Raw genomic sequence first — 20,657 nt, forward strand, 5'->3', positions numbered from 1 at the left:
GTGTGTGTGTGTGTGTGTGTGCGCGCGCGCTCCCCTTGATTCATTTAATTGTAAAAGCCACATTCAGCGACGAGGCCAGAGGGATTCTTACGGCCATGTGTTGATAATGATGTGAGGTTGGAGGGAGATGGGAGGATCCTAATCATATTTCAATCTCATAACTAATAATGTTTCAAAGACAAGACACACTCTGACCTAATTACAACCTGGGAGTACCTCACTGGCACGCCACATGTTGTTGTATACGCTATCCAAGTGCACATCTCTCATTCTGCACCTATCTCTCTTTCTGTATCTGCGTGTATCAACCTCATGCATGCACACAGCTGCATAGTGCAGTCCTCCCAGCATGCACACACACACACACACACACACACACACACACACACACACACACACACACACACACACACAATGGTGCCTTCCCTACCACCACCAGGCCAAAGCCACTGGTGTGAATCGAATGGAATTGGCTTAGCGGTCAGCTTTCTTGAATCAAAGCTTTTCTCTCTCTCTTTTTGTCCTTCATACTTCTTATCATCTCTCCTCTCCCTCTCTCCTTCTCTCATCATCAACACATTAAGCCACTGTGGAGAAAACGTAATTGATGGTTCCCATTTAACGAGTTTACACACGGATACATCCTTCAATCATCTCACTAAATGAAGAATCGGGGAGAGCCAGTGAAGCTGAAACTCTGAGTAACATGATGGAATGCTTTGCTAAAAATGAGTTCTTCCTCATGCAAATGTATTCAAACTACACAAGGCAATCTATGCAACCCAAGCCACTGATGGAATTGTGTTTGAATACAGTGTTTTCTGATAAAATTTCATTATAGGGAGCTAATTGATTTGCAGGGGAGTCGCAGGTGGGCAGTGTCTCTCCGAAGATTTCTGCTATGTGAACATCAGCAGGTTCTTGGTGGACTGGAATTAGCAGCGGACTGGTGATTCGACTGATCAAATGTGTACTTACACACACTCGCTCCCCCTCACACACACACGTGGCTTCATCAGCAGACCACAAACAGATGAAGCTCATAAATCCTGTGGCCAGCCAGGTCTGACACAGACAGGTCAGCGCTTCTTGATGCAGCAGAGGGATGCTCAAGATAACACACATCCATCACCAGTAATAACACAGACAAGCTTGTTGGCCTGCTGCTGTGAGGCATGTGTGTAACTGTATGTAGGACTGAAATAAAACAGGCATGGCACAGCTGTTATCTGGATCTATTCACCAATCAGAACCTGATAACCGCCCTTCAGCATGTGATATAGAATATGGACTGAAACCAATTGGATGGAAACATAGATATGCATTGATTCTGGAATGAAAACCGGGCCCGAGGAGCCAGATACATGGGTGGGGAGCGGGGATATTGAATGTATTTATAGATGCCCGAGCATGCAACATCTATCACGCATAACAGAAAGGGCCACGAAAAGAAATGGGGGGGGGTTCTGGGCAGGGAGGGTTTTTTTTGCACTAACTAGGTCAATAAAAGATTGCACAGTGAGTTTCGTCGGCACAGACACAAGCAAAGACCAAAATAGGAGCACACTGGCTAACCTCTAGACAACATATAATCCTGTCAGGGGTGAAAAAACACACACAAAAACAAATTGAGGCTTGATCCTGTGCCATTGGAGGGTTGTGTAAGACAGACAGGCCCAAAATGGTGTGCCTGCATGGAAAGCTAGTTGCGTAAGTGTTGTGCAGTAATTCCAGGTAGAGGGAGGGACGTGAGCAACATGGTGTCGTGTAAATGCTTTGTTAGGGTTCGATGTGGAGAGGAGAGGATTACAGCACTTGTGCTGAGCTGCCTGCGTCAAAGGATCAGGCTGGGGGATAATTCAGGTCCGTTCTCTCTCTCGCTGGCCGCTCTCGTTCTCTTGACGATAATCAACAATACATATCAATCTGTGCTTCTTCTTTTTTCAACAATATGAACACGCACGCCTGTATCGCAAATTCTGCATGTGAAGTCTGAGCGCCAGCATTTCCATGCTGAACAAGCAGCTGATAACGGCTTCAGTTCACACCAGCGACAATGGAGATCAATCACATTTTTAAATAAACCCTCCTACCTACTGGTCTGGTAGCCAGCCATATGATTAAGGGTTTATTAGGCTTTATTAGCAGCACACAAAGCAAGCGAGCACAATACAGCTCTCTTCATCTGAAGAGCATGACTCTTTGTAAGATCTGGAGTGAACAAGCTAATTAACCTGGTTTCTCCAGGATCAGCCCCTTGAGAATGAGACAGAATGTGTGTATTAGTGTTTCGTCCGCATGTGTTGTGTGTGCGTACTCTTTCTCTTTTGCGCGTGTGTGTATGGGTGCGTGTGCTTGCTTTTCTGCATCCCCGCACTCCGGGGAGTTGAGGGTGAAATGGGCGAGACGTGTTACTGCTTCACTTCTCACACTTCATTAACACGTCGCCGTGGCACACATCTGACTGCAGACACAACACAGGACAGGGCGAAACAAGAAGAAGAGGTGAAAAGCACTGAAATCAGCGATCGATTCCTGCGTGCACTAACATGAATACCAAGAGGGATCATTTCATATGCTTGTTATTTGGTATTCTCTTAGAAATTGAAGATGTAGGAGGGGGATGGTGGGGAAGTGTTGGGGGCTGCATAGAATTATAATCCACCACCAAAACAAAAGCTCTCTCCCTCTCTATCTGTCTGTGCTGCTTTGGTGCAATCCCTTTCATCTTCCTGTTTCCAAGGCTGGAGTGAATCAAAGACTCGCAGGCTTCTGTACAGACTGAAATCCTGTATCTACAGTGACCTTATCACCAAAAACATGAAAGATTCCGAATGACGCTGCTTCCTCGACAGGGCACAGGAATTAGCTATCAAAACTTACAAATGTATCCCATTATAAAGTCCTGAAAGGTCGAACGCTGCTCAGCCTTCAGGCTAGCAGTGCAGCGAATGACTCACATAAAGCACATCTATCACAGCAGCACCTTAAATCTACTGACCACGAAGCCAGTTGAGAAATAGGGTATTTTTATTAATCGTGCTACAGTAGCAACACCACGGGTATTCTTCAATAAATTCTCATTAAAATTTCATGGAGCAGCAGCCTTAATAAGAAGCTAATCAGGGGATGAAAGCAGCTGCTGAATAAGGAGTGTGACTCGCCCCAACTTCACAGCTTGCCATTAAGCACCCGCCACCCCCACAACACCCCCCATGCACGCACATAGACATTATCTTTCTTGCGCTATGTGTTGAGGTGGGGTTCTGCGTTTTTGAGTGTTTCGTAGTGAATAATGGATGGGACCTGGGGGTATGGTGGGCTAAGTCTTTTTATGCCGGGGTCCTAAAGTGTGGCCCCAGGCCGTTTGCCTTGGCACAGGCAAGCAGCCGCTGCTCTGCTCTCATCAGCAGCTGCAATAAAGGCTGTGAGCTCTCTGTTACGGGACTGCATCAGTATTCAGTGGGACTAGAGGGGTCACATCACACACAAGCTTGTTCTCGCATCAGACAGACATATAAGCAGCAAAGCAGAAAGAGGGAGAGAAAGAATTAGAGAGAGGGGGTAGGGGAGAGAAGGAGGAAGGGATTACATGTCTTACCAATAGATCTTTAGGGTCATTGTTCCGGTGGCTAAATTGTAAAGGACCAGAAATCAATACCAAAGCAGACATTAGGTAAGGTCCTGCCTCGCCGCAAGGAAGCTATTTACATGTTTACACCCGAAGTGGTGTTCTGCTAGTTGATAATTTCATCCATTATAGATACATCCACGTTGCAAATTATGAAAATTAACTGAGACCCATCTTTCACTTCAGTCCATTGACACAACACACACTGATATACACAGCAGCAGTGAGACAGCAGCCATCCATCCTGTTACCATTAACAATGTGTCATCTGCAGGCGGCTGGTGAATGCAAATCAGTCTGTAATATAATCTTTGTTCATCTATACAACAATGGTGTCTGGAAACTTTGAGTTCAGGTTGAAAAGACTTTGAAATTTCATGCTCAGCTATGGATGACCAGCACGGTTTTCTTCACAGTGTGTACACACACACACAGAGTCAATGTAACCGCCCACAGACCCACTGAGGCGTGGGATTGGTGCAAGCCAAAGGTCAGCAAGAGTGACATCATTAAAATGTGACATCATTAAAGTGTCCTGCTGCTGTGGGCAAGCATGGCCTGAGGGAAATCCCTACCAGGACCCTGCTTGTATGTGTGTGTGCGTATCTGTGTATGTGTGTGTGTGTGGTCTGAGACAACTGGGCCTGATGGAACATGTGCACTTTGGAGAATTTATGAGGACGGGCGATGCACCCAGACACCGACCCGTACGATCTTTGGATGCAGTCTGACTGCGTACCACTTAGGAGACAAGGAGAGAGAAAGTGACTGGGTGCACGCACACACACACACACACACACACACACACACACACACACACACACACATTCACAATATATGAGCTGTGACCATCAGTCATAAATTACAGCAATAAAAAATAACAAAAGTAGGCGCTTCTTGTTTGAAAAGCACAGATGGGCTGCAGACCAGACAGTCCTTTGCTTTCAGGAGTCACATTTTATGCCCTGTGCAACTCTCATGCACTTTTTCCTGATCAAATGAATGAAACAGAGTGAAAGAGTGAGACAGAGAGAAGCTGGAAGAGGAAGCTCCCCTACTGTTTTTCATCTCAGCGCACACATCAAACAAAGATATCCATCACTGCCACCCCGACTTCACTTCCTCTCATGCTGAACCAGTGACTGTGTGTTTAGCAGTGACAAGGAATCATCTGTAAGTGCAGGAGCGGAGCAAATCGCACTGTGCTCCCATATCTAAATAAAAAAAAAAAACAAAAGCAGCAGGAGAAAATATGGGAATGAGACTCTCTGCCCTCTGAGCCTTGATACCCTCCAACAACTGATGTGTACCCTCAATAGCCATATTAAATTCTGCACATAAGTGGTGGTCCGTCAATCATGGGATGCTCCGTCATATTTCAAAGTTAAACATGTTTCCTTTTTTTTTTTTTTTTTTTTTTTTTTTTTTTCAGATTTTACATTTTCAAACCTCATGGTAAGTGTGTAGTGACGTGGGTTTGGTGTGAAAGAATTCAGCAAATAAAACTGTTTCAAACTGAACAATGAAGGACACTAACTGTACCTACTTTGTGCAATACGTAATAAGCTATTGTTATTATTAAGATGGGACAATAAACACCCCCTTATGCACAAAGAAGTTGACTGAAATTATATGTGATAAAATAAGTGTAATTTAATATATTTAGAGGCATTGTGCATTGCTACATTACATCATTAGTCTGTTTTTTAATAAGTATGATCTGATCCAACTGCTGCAATGAAAAGCCCTCAGTCCCCTATGGTTTTATTATCTTACTGATATCAGCACAGCAGTTAATGTCCATAACCAATCTGCATCATCAGTAAATGGGGACTGAAGTGGAAATGAGATTAATGATAGCTTCCCACCTGTAAATCAACGCTTTATGTTGATCAATGATCTAAGCAGCTTGCAGAGGACAGGTGGAGCTGATTGGTGGAACACAGGGAACTATTAAGCATCAAACAGTTAACAGGCTGATAATCAAGAGGCTGTTGTGTGGTCAATGAGGAGGAAACACGCAAGTGCAGGAGGAGCATTTATAGCTGTGGGGCTGCAGAAAACAGCTATTGTTCAGTTATGAGCATGTACAGTAAAAATGTGTGTGTGTGTGTGTGTGTGTGTGTGTGCGAGAGAGAGAGAGAGAGAGAGAGAGAGAGAGAGAGAGAGAGAGAGAGAGAGATCCATTTAAAATCAGGGCACCTCCTCTGTCTCAGTGTAATTATTTCAACAAGTAAACGCAGAATGAGGAAAATCCATTATTTTCACCATGAATTAGTAATTTTTCACTGCATCACATGTTCTCTAGACTCTGTGGACGCTGAAGCAGACGTACAAGAGGCTTTATTCCTCTGCTGCCCATACAGATTAAAGCCCTGATTCCTCTTGGTCGGGATCTTAAAATAGCAGGTATGATGGGAAGCCACCTCATCTCCAGCTACTGACACCACAGCCTGACCTACAAGCTCCATGTTTATGACAGATGACCAGAATATTCCTCTAATACCCCTGTAGCAAATCATAGTGCGTCTGAGGTGACTAAAATAACCTTTATGCACTTTATGGTCGCCAAGTGGCTCCACTTTAAAGCCAAAGGCTATGTATTTATGTGGCCATTTAGGACGCGACACTTGCAGTGATTTCCGTTCACATTCCTATACTGTGACTTATTATTGCTGTGATATTAACATCCATCAAGCTACAGCCGCAGGTTATTTTGTTGTGCCGGTAAAACAGTTTAAAATGACTTTTCCCCCAACATCATCGGTTTAAATACCTTCGGTTGCATAGTTGTGGTCGCGAAGGAAGCTGTTGTTGATTTTCCGGGTGTCACTCTCTTCCTCCATTGATAAATCGGCTGGTTCGGGATCCTGAAAGCGGCAGACTTGCTCCCATCCTGCCCGGTGCCGTCAGCAGGCGGGCTGTGGGACCAGCGGGGGGCCTGTCATGGCTCCAGATCTCCGGTGTAGTCTACACAATCACGATCAAATACCTGTGATGATGATGATGGCGATGATGATGATGACGATGATGATGGTGTACCGGCAGGTCTTGTCCACACCTCAGGACGCATCCAACCAAACGACCACCCGCCCGCGACGCAGTGACAGTGGCGAATCCAACAGGGGATTTAATACCCTAATTATGAGCGCATTAGCTCTTCTGCTTTAGATAACTCATCGAGATGTATGTATCTCCCCCAAAAAATTTTAAAATACACTCATGATCCCCACAGAGCGCCTGTAGAACTGGTCAAAAATGAAAGAAATGTCACGTCTTCTTGAAGGTGTCTGAACCCGCATCAGCAGCGCACTCCGTAAATCTCTTTTGGAGGATTTGAGTTTAGGCAGGCGAGATTTGCCCCCCTCCCAGTGCCAGCGGGGCGGGTGGGGGATTATGCGTCAACAAGCTTGCTCCGATCACTTCAGTTTTTCCGTGTCAGACTCTCAGCTCAGCGCATCTCCAGAGCACCGTCGCCTTTCTGTATCCAGATCCTGCAGGGTCTCCTCTCTCCCTTTCTCGCTCTCCCCCTCTCTCTCTCTCTCTCCCTCTCTCTCGCTCTTTCTCTCATTCATTCATTCACCGGCGCCTGTGATCCCGGCAGCTCAGCTGACTCACTGCGCCGGATAGCGCAGAGCTGTACTGTAGTTACCCACTGTGCTGCTGCTGCTGCTGCTGCGCTTCAGCAAAGGAGAGCCCCTCCCATGCTGCCTGGCGACTGGCTCTTTAAAAACCACCATCTGCAAATGTGACGCTCACTCGAACCACCACCACAGAGAAGGAGTTTAAATTCTGTCCGCTCACAGCATGATGACCACCAGCGAAGGTTCGTGCGTGTCAAGCCGACAGCTGCCTTATGGCCTGGTAGCAGGCAGCCTGTTAAGCCTGGCAGATCCTGCATCACCATCCCTCCATCCTGCAGCAGAGGCATCTATACATTGTCGCAGCAGATTGAGCAGTGGGCTCTCTAGGTTCCATAACAGCAGCCATTCATGCCAGTGGAAGACAAGAGGAGACTGTATGTTATAGGAAGTGCATGACATGGCACACTTCTCTCCAAACACTTGCGAGAGCTCAGATTTGGTGAAATCAGAGCAGAGAGGGACACAAAGGACAGAGATGGAAGGAAGAAGAGACAGAGAGGGAAGGATGAGTTGAGTGAGGGAGATGGCTATAGAGAGAAGAGAGCAACAAAGAGGGGCAGAAAAGAGGCCAGAAGAAAATGAAAAATCCCAGACGCTGATTAATTAGATTAGTAGGGCCGCCGTCTGCGCCTCTTTTCTGGAAAGATCTCATTTCCATGTTGAGTTTAATAACACCACACACAACAAGCCTTCCTCTGGTCCAAGCATAAGCTTTGATGAGTGTGTGTGTGCATTGCATCAGTGTGGCCATGCGCGCAGTGCATCCCTGACCTTATCTACTCACTTTACCCTAAATCTCTCAGCCTCCACAAAGGGACTGGGTATCTCCCCTGCACGAGCCTCAACACACACACACACACACACACACACACACACACACACACACACACACACACACACAAATACGGCAGCAGCAGCAGCAATAAAGAGATTGTGGAGCCCCCTCTCCTAAATGCATTAGCTCTCTAATCCATGGGACCATTTGCACATCCAATGCTCTGCTCTCTACTAATGGGGATCTGGCTGTGAAAGTGGCAGGCGGCTCACAGCAAAAAAAAAAAAAAAAAGAAAAAAAAACAGAAAAAACAAGGCCTTCCTACACATGCTATTTTACACCCCATCACCCTCCAACCTCCATCTCCACTGGAATACATTACGGCGCGTTAGCCATGCAGGGGGATAATGAAGGCTGCTGGAGCATCGGCGATGGCCTGTGATTCACATGCTTCCATATTTACAGTCTTTTGCTCCCCTAATGAAATCTGCACAGAAACTCTGCCATCCTTGACCCTCTCAGATCTGACTGAGCAGTCAGCGGTGCTTCCAATCTCTATCAATATTTAAACAGGGTCTACGAGGACAAAAGGAACACACAGCGCTCCTCTTCCACAAAGACTTCGGCTAAGTTACAGCTGAGCAGCAAAGACCAAATGAAATTGAAATGGAATCAGTGAAACAATGGATTTAGTAGAATGAAGCTGCGTGGGTGAGAGGTTCAGCTTTGTCAGACTTTGTTGGGAGGTGAGAGGGGAAATTATGAGGCAGGGAGACAGACAGATGAAGGCCAGGGGTGGTGGTTAAAGGCACAGAGATATTTGACTGTATAATGAAGGAATAAGTGGAGGATGCTGCTCGGAGCCAGAGCCTGGGATCAATGCTGTCTCGCTAATAACTTCCACCATCTCCCTCCCTGCCTCTGTCTCAATCCCCGTGCATATATGCCAATCTCCTCTCCTCCTGCCCCCCATCCAGCAAAATGTGACCACACTGGAGCCAGTGGAAAGCATCTCAGAACAATGGCCCTGACTGGAAACCAGTTTGGCTCTTAAACTGATGCAACCACGTGATTTTACAAGTGATCCCAGGTTGATAAGCACTTGTTTTCAAAGCCTTTACTCAAAAGGCCTCAGGTTTCTGCACCGTTGTCTCATTTAAGGCTCTCCTCCTCGACCACCTCCATGTTCTCCTCATTACACCCCATCTCCCACTCCGCTGGGTAAGAGACCAGTGACAGCACGTCTACAACCCAGCTGCCGTGTGTCAGACTTGCAGGAAATGCTCGGGGGGCCCACCAGAATTGGAGAGCGTGTCCTCAATTCTCCTCGATCGTATGGACAAAGTGGGTTAAATTAGGCTCAGCAGCCCAAACATAGGGACACAATCACATGGCAATGATATTTTAGTCATGCCCAATTGCTTTCCTTGATGTGTGGTAATTGTCTGACCTAGGGAGGCCAGTGAAGGGCTACAGGCAGCAGCGACGCTGTCTGCATACCAAGCACCATACATGCACACACGTACACAAGTATAGACGTTTGACTACACAGAAGCTGCACAGCACGGTTACTCTCCACCATCACTGCATTTCCCTCATATCTAAATATTTCAGTCAATGGTATATTGACCACTGGATAATGTCTGGTTTAAATAAGCCAAGATATTGATTACTTTCATCTGGTATATCCAACAAATATGAGATTAAGCTCAATCAATACAAATCTATTTAAGACCCATATTGTTAATCCTATTTTGAGATGGATAAAGTATAAATAATGGAACACCAAAAAGTGGAGAACTAATCATTGTGCAGAAGATTGAATTAACGGGTAGATGGAGATTCAGTTGTAAGATGGTTTCCTTGAAATAGTAAGAAAATTACATCTGTAATACCTTGAAGATAAATGAAATACAACCCTGATTCCAAAATGAGTTTGGGCACTCTGTTCAACGTAAATAAAGCAGAATGTGATAGTTTGCTAATCCTCTTTGATATTCAACTGAAGACAGTACAAAGACAATACATTTTATTTTTTACATCACCAAGTTCATTGATATTTGTAAATATCTGCTTATTCTGAATTTGATGCCAGCAACATGTTTCAAACAAGTTGGGACAGGAGCAACAAAAGACTGGGAAAGTTGTGGAAAGCTCCAGAAACACCTGCTTGGAACATCCCACAGATAAACAGGTTCATTGGTAAGAGGTGATAGGTACACAGATAGATAGGATAACTCCTCTAATACATGTAGTCAAGCAGTATATATTTTACAGAAACATTTTATGGACTGCCTGTACTCTTTTTGGCTAAATCAGTGGATGAACAAATAAGGTGAGTCATCATTTGATGCAAAAATCATATAGCAAGACTAACCATCTACAGCCATGCTGGCAGCTCTGTGAGGCTGCATTTAGACACAGCACTGCTGTGAGCTGAATGCTAATGCTAGCATGGCGGCATACTCACAATGACAATGGTAATATGCTGATGTACACCAGGTATAATGTTTGCTATCTTCCCCATCTTCATGTGTTAGCATGCTAACATTCACTAAATAGCACTACACAACACAAAGAGGCTCATGGTAATGTCATTAGTTTTGCAGATATTTTGGTCGTAAACCAAAAATGAAATGTTAAAACCTCTGACTGTACACAAATCTTTATTTTGTGGATCCTTTCATATACAGTCATAGTGCCCAACCTTTTCTCACAGGCGCAAAAATACTGATGAAATTGTGCAACATTTTGACAAAAGAACACAGTGACTGCAGGAACAGAGGGGTGAAAATCTGTCTGAAGATTCAACCTGAGGCTGTCTTTCAGTCCCTTTATTTCCAGATTTGTTGCATAGTTGCTAAATGTCTCAGTCAGACATGACATTATATTGCTATTTTCAGGACAGGTCAGGCACTTTTAATGAAAAAAGACAACACGACTGGAGTCCAGAGGGTTGAAGGTGGTGATGGGACTTTCAAGAAGTCACTTTCATCATCTTTGTTGGATATGGATGAAATATATACAGTAAAGCCCATTTAGCGGCTAATTTGACATGCCATCCCTCGGTGAGACAGGCTCCATGAGTACAGCAGCTGAGCAACAAAGTCGTCATGGTTATAATTCTCACTGCTTTTAGATCGTCTCCATGTTATTAAACAAATCAGGATGATCGTCATTCAGTAGCAGGAGATTCTCCCTGCATACATTCATTGTCTTCCATTAGCCATGCAACCCACCCTGGCATTAAGAGCAGCTAAACACATGGGGGTAATAGGATTGCCCTGGTCGTCCATCTGTCAGGAGACTGAGCAGCAGCAAACCACAGGGACGCAGCACCCTGGCCTGGATACACCTGCTTAGTCGGCCCTTTCTTTGCACTCTAGTCTGGAGATATTTACTCGGTGTTAAAACATAACCTCTGTGAGAGTAAAACACATCCATTTGAGTGTGTAAATGCCATAAGGAGTAAGTGAAATGCTGAGAAATACACACCCTGTTGGAAGTTTATAGCCCTATGGCTTTAAATATTATAAAATGCAGCTACTGCTCTGTTAATAGAGTACAGATGGAGATACATGACAGTGGCTGGTGAGTGAATGCAGCGCGAGGCAGGGTGGGGGAGGAACACGGAGGAGAACGGAGGGCCTGGGAGAGGGAAGGAGAGAAAGATAAAAAGATGGATGTATAGTTTTGGTAGAGGGCATTAAATCAAGCCCAGAGGCTGTCCCCAAATCAGCCAGCTTTACTCTTGGTGTCATTCCAATTACATCAGAATGAGACTAATGCTCCATTGCTCCGAGACTTCAGACCAGCAGGATTGGATTTTCTGCTTCCCTGTGACTCTCCTTTCCCCTCCCCCAACCATCGCCCTCTCTCTACCTCCCTTGATAATGAATTAATTGAAAAGAACGCATGTACCATGATTAGCTAAGGATGGTGCGTTTTGGGTGAAAATTAATCAACTGAAAGAAATTTGTTTGCAGTAACACAGCTATTTCAAAAGCTCTGCCACACCCCAGGGCAATAGAGATGCACACGTAACCCATATGGATGTCCGCGTCAGCAGGTACCCTCTCACACAACACACACACACACACACACACACACACACACACACACACACACACAGATGTGTTCCTGTTGCGTTACAATGTTTTAAGAAGAACGGCGGCGTAAACCTAAAGGTGAAGAAGCATGCACACATTGCGGATTTGTTTTGTGAATATGCAAGCTATTCTCGCTGAGGGGAAATGATGCCACTTAACAGAAAATCATTGCATTGTACCTCTTTGGTTGCTAGGAAACTGCAATTGAACTGGCGTTGCAATACAGCACAACAGCTGTCTACATAATTGGACAATTAAGATCTTAAAATGTCATTATTTTGGTCATATTCATCTCAATAAAGGTTCAAGCGCGCCCCAACACGTTTTCTACCAGTTGGGTTAATGGACCAAACATGGGGAGTTCATGTTCAGAGTGAGGTTGGATTTCATTAGTGAAATGATCAGTGATGCATTCAGAGGAAGGATACGAGGAGCACAACAAAGCTCTGTACTATTTGTGCTGTTTGGAAAGCCTGGACGGACACTGCGTGTGTTGTTAAGTATGCTATATTTATCCTTCAGCACTTTCCACTCTGTGGACGGATGAAAGAGCGGCAAGTAGAAAGTAGGTTAAGCAGGTTAGTGAGTGACTACAAAGCCACCTCCCCATACATGACCGGGGATCCATGCGCAGCTTGTGTTCAGGACCGTGGACAGCTCTTCAAAGAGCAGACGCTGAGGCAAACAGAAAATTGGGTTGAAGGGAAAAACCACCCGAAAAATGGATTTCATACCATGTATTTTATAATGAAGCACAACTCAGTTTTAACTTCAAGTCAGAGAGAAAACTTGCTATGCTGGTGTCATCTAGTGACCAGTGCTGGAGCTGCTTCATAGAAGAATGAAGGATTGAATGAAATAATGAACAAATTCCTGTGTGATCCCACAATGACGTTAATGTATAGTTTACTGCTATTAGCCCCACATTCAAATAAAACAAATTACATTTTCATAGCTCAGTCAAAGACTCATTAAATGTCACTATCAGTGTAAATTGACCGACTAAAACAATATAAAGTCAAAATGAATGCTTGGTGTCCAAAATAATTGTAACAGCAAAGTAAAAAGGATTTTAATCATCTTCCTTTTAAATATTCATTTAGAAATTTGAGCCAACTTCTTGGGTTCCAACTTCTTAAATGTGAACATTTGATAGTTTTTCTAGTCTTCAGTGATAGTAAATTGAAGACATTTGAGATTTAGACTGTTGATATTAGACGAAGCAGGACATTTGAAGATGTCGCTGTGGTCTCTGGAAAACTGTGATGGCCACTTTTTCATGTTTCAACATTTTACAGTTTAAATGATGAATCAGTTCATCAGGAAATAAACAGCAAACGGATAACCGTTGGGTGCAGGCCTCTTCCATGAGAAGACAGCAAGGCCATTATTCAAAACTTAAGTACTGAACAGTTGCAATACAGTAAAATCAGTCTGTCCATTGGCTCTAGCTACTGTATATTGAAAAGACAGATAAGGTCTTTTCATCAAGGGTTAATTCTGCTAATGAGAACAGCAGCAGTGTGGAAGAAGCCTGACCCCACATCTGAACACGTTCCCTCCCTGTTTCTTGGTTCTCCTTGCCAGGGAGAGTTCAGCCGTGTTCCAACCAGCCCCATGTGACTGAAATGAACATGCACCACGGCTCAAGACCACCACAAACACACTTAAACACACAAAAAAACACACACAGCTTTATTACAAATAGTCCTCACACGCACTCCGTCAACAACAAAGACAAACACATGCAAGCGTGTCACACTTAGAGGCTGTAATCTCCAGGAAAATCCCATTTGGCAGAGCAGCTGCCAGCGTGGATCACAGAGAGACTGTAGTCGTGGTGCCCACAGGGTTGCAAGCTGTCCATCCACACTATTCTATCAGCAAGACATACACACACACACACACACACATATATACAAACACACATTTGAAGACGAGCTTAAGGTGGGATCAGGCCCCACCACTGCGATGATAAATGCACGCCACTTGATTTAATAGAAACATGTCGACTGGCTCAACAAGCCAGTTTCTCATTTAAACCGGGCTGTATTTTTATTGCTCAATGTATTGATCTTTTCATGAAGGATTTCTGTTGAAAAGTAGCCTCAGGGACTCACCATTTCTGACATAGCAGAGTTGGAGGACACTGGCTGGCAAAAGTGGTCTGTCCATCTGTCTGTTTATCGTGCTGGCTGTCTGTCAAAAACACTTTCTTCTGCTAATGTGAAATGATGAACAGATAATATGAAATGATGAAATAAAATGCATTATAAAGCCTTAATATCGAACGAGATCTAATGTCTTCTTATTCTAATACATTATGAAACATACAAAGTGTAATATACATCTCTCTGTCTGTCTGTCTGTCTGTCTGTCCCTCTTTCTCTGTCTCTCTACCTATCTACCTATCTATTTATCTATCTATCTATGCTTTATATGGTATTATACAGTAAACATCATATTGCAAACCAAATTGAGCTTACTGACAAGAGTTACAGCCCTTCAGCATTAAAAGAGCTGATCTTAGAGCACCACCATCTGGCAAAAGGGAATATTACATGGTTAAACCTTTGTAATATCTTCAAAATAAGATATAACACTCACTGAACATGTGCATTAACTTGTTTAATCATCGCATTCATGATTTCGAGTGTGCGTTTGTGGTATGAATGTATGGCCTGTCATAGATCACATTTAGGGACAAAGTACAAAAACAAATATACACACACATACAGTTGCTCACACACACAGTTGCAGCTAACTTCTGCACAGGATATAATGTTTTCCGTCTCTGTTGCCGCTATTGACATTACGCATGGATTGGTTAGAGAATACTCCAGGGAATAAATCTATCAAATCAAAGGCAATACAAATACAGCTCCAACAATACTGGACTTTTAAGACAGACACTAATATCGACACGCAAGAGCTGAAAAGCTGAAAATAACACTGTACTGAATGACACACACATGAAACAAATATTTTTGGCAAGGATGCCTCAGTTTTGGTTATTGTAGAGTTTGGTCAAAGATATGTTTTAAGGCAGGATATTTAACATTTTTTCAACAAACTTGAATATGGCTGAACCTGGTGACCTGGTGGCCTTGAGAATTAAAGATTCACATTTTTTCATGTCTATCTTATATGCTCACATGCCCACACATTACATACACCGAAAGAGCTTTTGACCAATGTAATTGTTCGTCCTGTTCGTACTGGCTGTAAAGAGATACCTTCCTAATGCAATTATAATGTAAGTGATGGGGGACAAAATCCACAGTCCTCATTTGTAAAGGTCAGCTGAAGCTAATATGAGGCTTCAGTAGTCGGAGTTAAGTTCCAAAGTTGCCGTCTTTTCAGCCGAAAAATCTCTCTTTGTGATACTTCCCCTCCGTCACAGTTCAGCGAGTAAACACTGTTTGTTGGAGCACAAAGAGGGATGTTATACTAAAAACATTTTGTGTGAAAGCAGATTGCTGACGCCTTACATTAACTGTGGCTGAACTTTGGAATACATTTTTGTACAAATTGTGACCCCCATCACTTATAGAGAAAGAGTCTTAGGAAGGAACCTCTCGGTGGACAGGGGGAGCAATAATAGCAAACTCCTGGGAACCATTGTTGCATGTTCTCTCTCCCCACTCATTTCCTGTCAACTCAACTTCCTGTTGACTCACTAGTAAATGCATAAAATGCCCCAAAACAAACAAATAATTCACACATATGAATACAAAAACACATTAAGTTTAAAGTAAGAACAAGCACAGTCACACAGAAAACAGCCTTTAAAACACTAAAGTGCTGCAAATCTTCTTTACATATCTGCCAGACAATCCTGATTTACTGTATCTGCGGTGGACAAATATCAGCTGCAATCCAGCATCTGCTCTCTGGTATTGGTTGGACTCTAATCGAATATCCCCAAAAATAAACTCTGTGTGTGTGTATGTGTGTGTGTGTATGTAAGGACAAGACTCAGTTCGCATTTCAGTCAATACAGGATGTGCTTTTTTCCGCATCCCAAGACAACCTTTAGCCATTATATCATACATGAAGGATTACAAAGGGATGACTCAAAGAGGAATTTATTTATGTTTGAAGAAACAGGCTCATGTTTGTGCGTGTGTCCTGAGTGAGCATCGTACCATGTGCGCTCTCCCTCCATGTGATGTGACAGCATCAATATGGGATCCATATTTTGGCCTAAGACGCCAAGCAGAACTAATTACTCTGGCAACGCAGAGGCCACAACCCGCCAGCTGAGGGCCTGCAGGAGAGCTCTGAGCTGAACAATGTGTGAGAGATTGGGAGCAGTCTGGGAGCAGCCCTGCGATTCGTGCATTCACCACAGACGCATGAGGTCATACACATGAGCACACAAGAGAGTGGATAAACACATGCGTGCATTTCTGAGGGAAGCAGCGCTAAAGGGACGTCCATGTCCTCAGACGGACGAGCCAGCGAAGCAGCCAGTAGAACGAGGACTGAGATATATCAGGGTGCTGGGAGTTGTGCTCTGCAGACACGCTTCAGTAATCAGACAGAGGGGATGTTTCTTCGTGATAGAGCTACTTCCACCTTGCCAAGGCTCTCCCTGTGGTGCAAATCCAGCTCCTGGAACCACACAACGCTGCTTCACACTCAAAGCTTCTTCATCAGGCAATCACAAGCTCGCCACTTTCTTCCTGTTATTCATTCACTGTTACCCCTATCTGCATGTGAAATAGATACAATCAGACAAACTGAGTGAGTTCTGATGTCACACACAAACATGCACAGACACACACACACACATCTTTTAGTGAGTGGTTTAAGTTTGGGGTAAACAGTAAACAGCCCCTGTGCCAGGACAGCTTGGCCTAGCTGCACATCGTCAATACTAATGACATCAGGACACAAAGTGTCACTATGGAAACCTGGAGGCCCTGGCCCTATCCCACACCCCTCTGTACTACCGGAAGGCCAGAGAAAAGGCCCACCAGGAGTGGAGAAAAAGAGTGAAGGTAAGAAAAATCAGAAAGAGAGAGCCAAAGGAAGGAGGTAGTGAATGAGAGTCAGAAAGATGAACAGGGGGGAGACGGAGGTGAGCCAAAACGTCAGGGAGGGAAAGAGAGAGACAGTTAAGGGGGTGGGCTGTGGGGTTCAGAGGCATTGGTCATTTTTAAGCTGGTTAGGAGCCAGAGCTGAGTGCTTGGTATGAAAACAGGCAGAGCAGTGTGCCGCAGCCAAGCCTGAGATTCAACTCTGCCGGAAAAGAGCTTCTTTTCTCCCCCAAATCTGCACTCTCATCTTCTCCCCTCCCCCTGCATCCATCACCCCATCCATCACCCTCTCTGTTCCATCGCCTGACCGCCTCTCTCAGACTCAGCAACACTTAAAAACAGGCCAGATGGGCTCAGTGAAATACACCCCACTGTCTGCAACCGCCTAAATCACCGTAATGCCACTGCTCTCCAGAGCTACTTTATTTCCAAGCACAGTTTTACCGAGGTGCCTACTACAAAACCAGAACAATGTCTCTGTGAGCAGACCTGGTATGAGGCAATGTGTAGGTCATTACACACAACAGAAAAAAAAAGTCATGCCTCTCAGGATAGATTAAGCTGGCGGTGTCAGGTCATGGCCCTCAAAAACATTTACTGTAAGTCATTTCCAAGCTTTAAATTGGCTGCTGGTGGGAAACTCAATTTAGGCTTTTACACTTTGTCACGCACCAGGCCTCCAAACACATTTCATGCTGGGTGGGTCACAGAGCCATTAGGTCAGATCAATGTGAGCTAATCACAAGGTTGAGAACAAACGGAACAAAGCTTATTTGATATAACAGAGCGGGAACAAACCTCTACTTATCTTATCGGCTCATAATTTAAAACGATTCTGTTGCTGCTAGAGAGGACTGCAAAGTCACTTGTTTAAAGGTTAAAGCTGCAGTAGGCAACAAGTGAACGTACAAAATGCAAAACCTTCTACCTCTTTCTCTGCTGCCTCGTATGACTCCACTAACTCTCTCCAACAAAACCCACAAGTTTGAGTGGTAGCAGAAGCAGTCAGTTGCTCTGCGAAACCTCGTGCCTTGTAGGACCTGCTCTCCACACGGGGGCCTCGCCAACACCCCGGTCCCTCGTCTTCTCAACGATGCCCCAGGCTTCAGAGGCAGCTGTGCGTTTTGCACACTGTTGTAGGGAAAAAGAGGCATTGGAAATTTATCACAAGTTGCAGTTTTTTTCTGCAGGATTTTGAATGAGGCTTTCATTTTTACTTTCGCAAACACTGGCACAGCCCTAAAACAGAGTGTGGAGATAGGTCTGGCTATGCAAGCCTGGGCTTTCACCGTCTGAAGGGACGTGAATGTGCACCTACTTTTGTAAAGCAGCCTCAAATGACCTGTGATTGGCCAGCATCTCCAGTCACAGGCTAGATTTTTCTACAGCCTGAAAACAGAGCCAAGTGGAGGTGCAGAAGTCTTGTTTTCTCTCAGACCACTTGAATTGCAATATACTGAAAGGTTATTGTGGAACTTTTGTCGGATGATGACAAAAATAAACTGCCTACCACAGCTTTAATGTGGAGTTGAAAATTTATACTGTTATTGTACTGAGTAATCATGTTTTGTTAGCCTTCGGCATCTAATGGATGTAGTAAATGTTTAACGTTGATAGAAAATAGATAATGATACTCCGGACAATATTTCAGATCAGCTGGTTTTCTGAGTCCTTGGCCTCTGACTGAAATCAGTCTGGGAGGCTGCACGTGAACACGTCAAACAAATGAGATAACCAACACTGATCCTACAGAATCTCAGTCAGTCACGTCTGTGTAATCCCACTGGGCGAGAGGGAGAGGTGAATCCAGAATACGTTTAACAGTGTCAGGGGTGGGATTTAAAATCTGGTTAAGTTCCAGTAAGACAAAGACGGTCACCAGGGCTCTTCACCCAAATTTAGGATTTCAACAAACTACTCCACATCCGTGTCTGAGAGAGCAAACATCAAAACACTGATCATCTATGAACTAACTAGGGAACACTGCATTTTGCAGTCTTCAGTGGAATACTTAATCACACTACAGGTAGTTGTCAGCCGGTGTCGTAGGAGTCCTCTGTTATGTTATAATTTACATTGTGTTGTTGAACTCCAGTGATTAATACCGAGTTTTTGCAAGTCACATATCGAGGCTTTTATCCTCACAGTTTGTAAAATTCAAAAAAGCATGAATTGTGTGCAAATTTAGCTAAATTAAGCTTGAAAGCATGGGTCTGAATTCTAAACCATACAGAGCACACCTTTAATACTCTGAAAATATTAACATCAACAGCTTCTGGGTATATTAAGTATTCAATTCAGTTAGAAAGAAAACTCGCTCCCTTACAAAAGGACGTAAATGGTTGTGGTATAAAAATGTAGTATATTAAAATGAGGCATATACAGTATGGCAAGAAAATGTAGTACATACAGTAGATGAAGTACATAGCATGAAGTATATAGAGAAGTATAAAAATGAATATATGATTAAAATTATGTGTATATTAGAAATATAAAACTGAAGTGTATATGTAAAAATATAAAAATTACATATATATAGTCATATAAAAATGGTACAATAAAAGGTTGCAGACAAAACATTAAAAAATCTTTCAAACAGATAAAACAATGCTAAAAAGTTTATGAACAGCTCTCTGAGGTGTCATGAGTTTTGAGTTGAACATGCTTGCGTGTTCAGAATGATAACTCTAATATGCTATTTTAGTATGTATAATGTTTACTGTGTTATCAATTGGCGATTAGCACCAAATACAAAGCACACCACAAGATGATGGGAATGTCATTAGCTTTGCAGGCATTTGGGCATAAATCAAAGAACTGGACAAAATTTGGACTGAGTGGAACATGAATGTCTGCGCCAAGTCTCATGGCATTGTAACCAATAGCTGTTGAGACATTTCATCCCGGACCAAATAGTTTAGAGAGTATTATGTTGGCTTGAATGGGCCCAGTGGATGACTAATAAGGTTGACACAGGGGACACAGGGGAACTCAACCAGCTTCCTTTCCTGCATAACAATAATAGCTATAAATAAGGTGTGTCGCCCAGTGTGACGCTGTATAAATGAGCTGCATGTAGAAGCTGTCATCACAAAATGTGACTATCAGAAGTCTGAAAGGCACACAGAGACAGAGAGAGAATTGGTCTGCTAATTTGTGACTCATCATGTGACATCATGTGCCATCCATCCATTCAGAGAGTTGTGTGTTTCGTACTTTGTGTGGGTGTAAGTGTGTGTGTATGTGTGGGGGCTGTGGGGTGGCAGAAAAAGAGAAGGAAAGACAGACTGGTACTTCATGTACTGCTGCTGTCTGCTGCCTCATTCAGTAGCATTAGGCTACATTATTTATCCATTGCCATGTCTTATGTGTAGAACACCATTCAGACAAGAACAGAAAAGCCTTCACTACAGTACAGCTTGAGGAGTGATGGAGCATCTCTCTCTCTCTCTC

The 20,657-nt window shown here is 43.8% G+C and overlaps 1 protein-coding gene across 2 annotated transcripts in view; it reads right to left on the bottom strand.

The window, feature by feature from the left end:
• The window catches only part of ppp2r2ba (protein phosphatase 2, regulatory subunit B, beta a), a 42,146-nt gene that overhangs the window by 13,031 nt on the left and 8,458 nt on the right, over positions 1-20,657 (bottom strand). Inside the window, exon 1 of one of the 2 annotated variants that reach the window (XM_076738563.1) lies at positions 6,408-7,351. The exons of the other annotated variant lie outside the window; for it this stretch is intronic. Within the exon in view, the coding sequence (XP_076594678.1) occupies positions 6,408-6,477 (70 nt within the window). The 5' untranslated portion in view covers positions 6,478-7,351. Of the gene's footprint in view, positions 1-6,407; positions 7,352-20,657 lie in introns of those variants that run through there. 2 annotated transcript variants of the gene reach the window in all.

Source organism: Chaetodon auriga, chromosome 9, assembly GCF_051107435.1.
Source record: "Chaetodon auriga isolate fChaAug3 chromosome 9, fChaAug3.hap1, whole genome shotgun sequence".
In the NCBI taxonomy this organism is placed as follows: Eukaryota; Metazoa; Chordata; class Actinopteri; order Chaetodontiformes; family Chaetodontidae; genus Chaetodon; species Chaetodon auriga.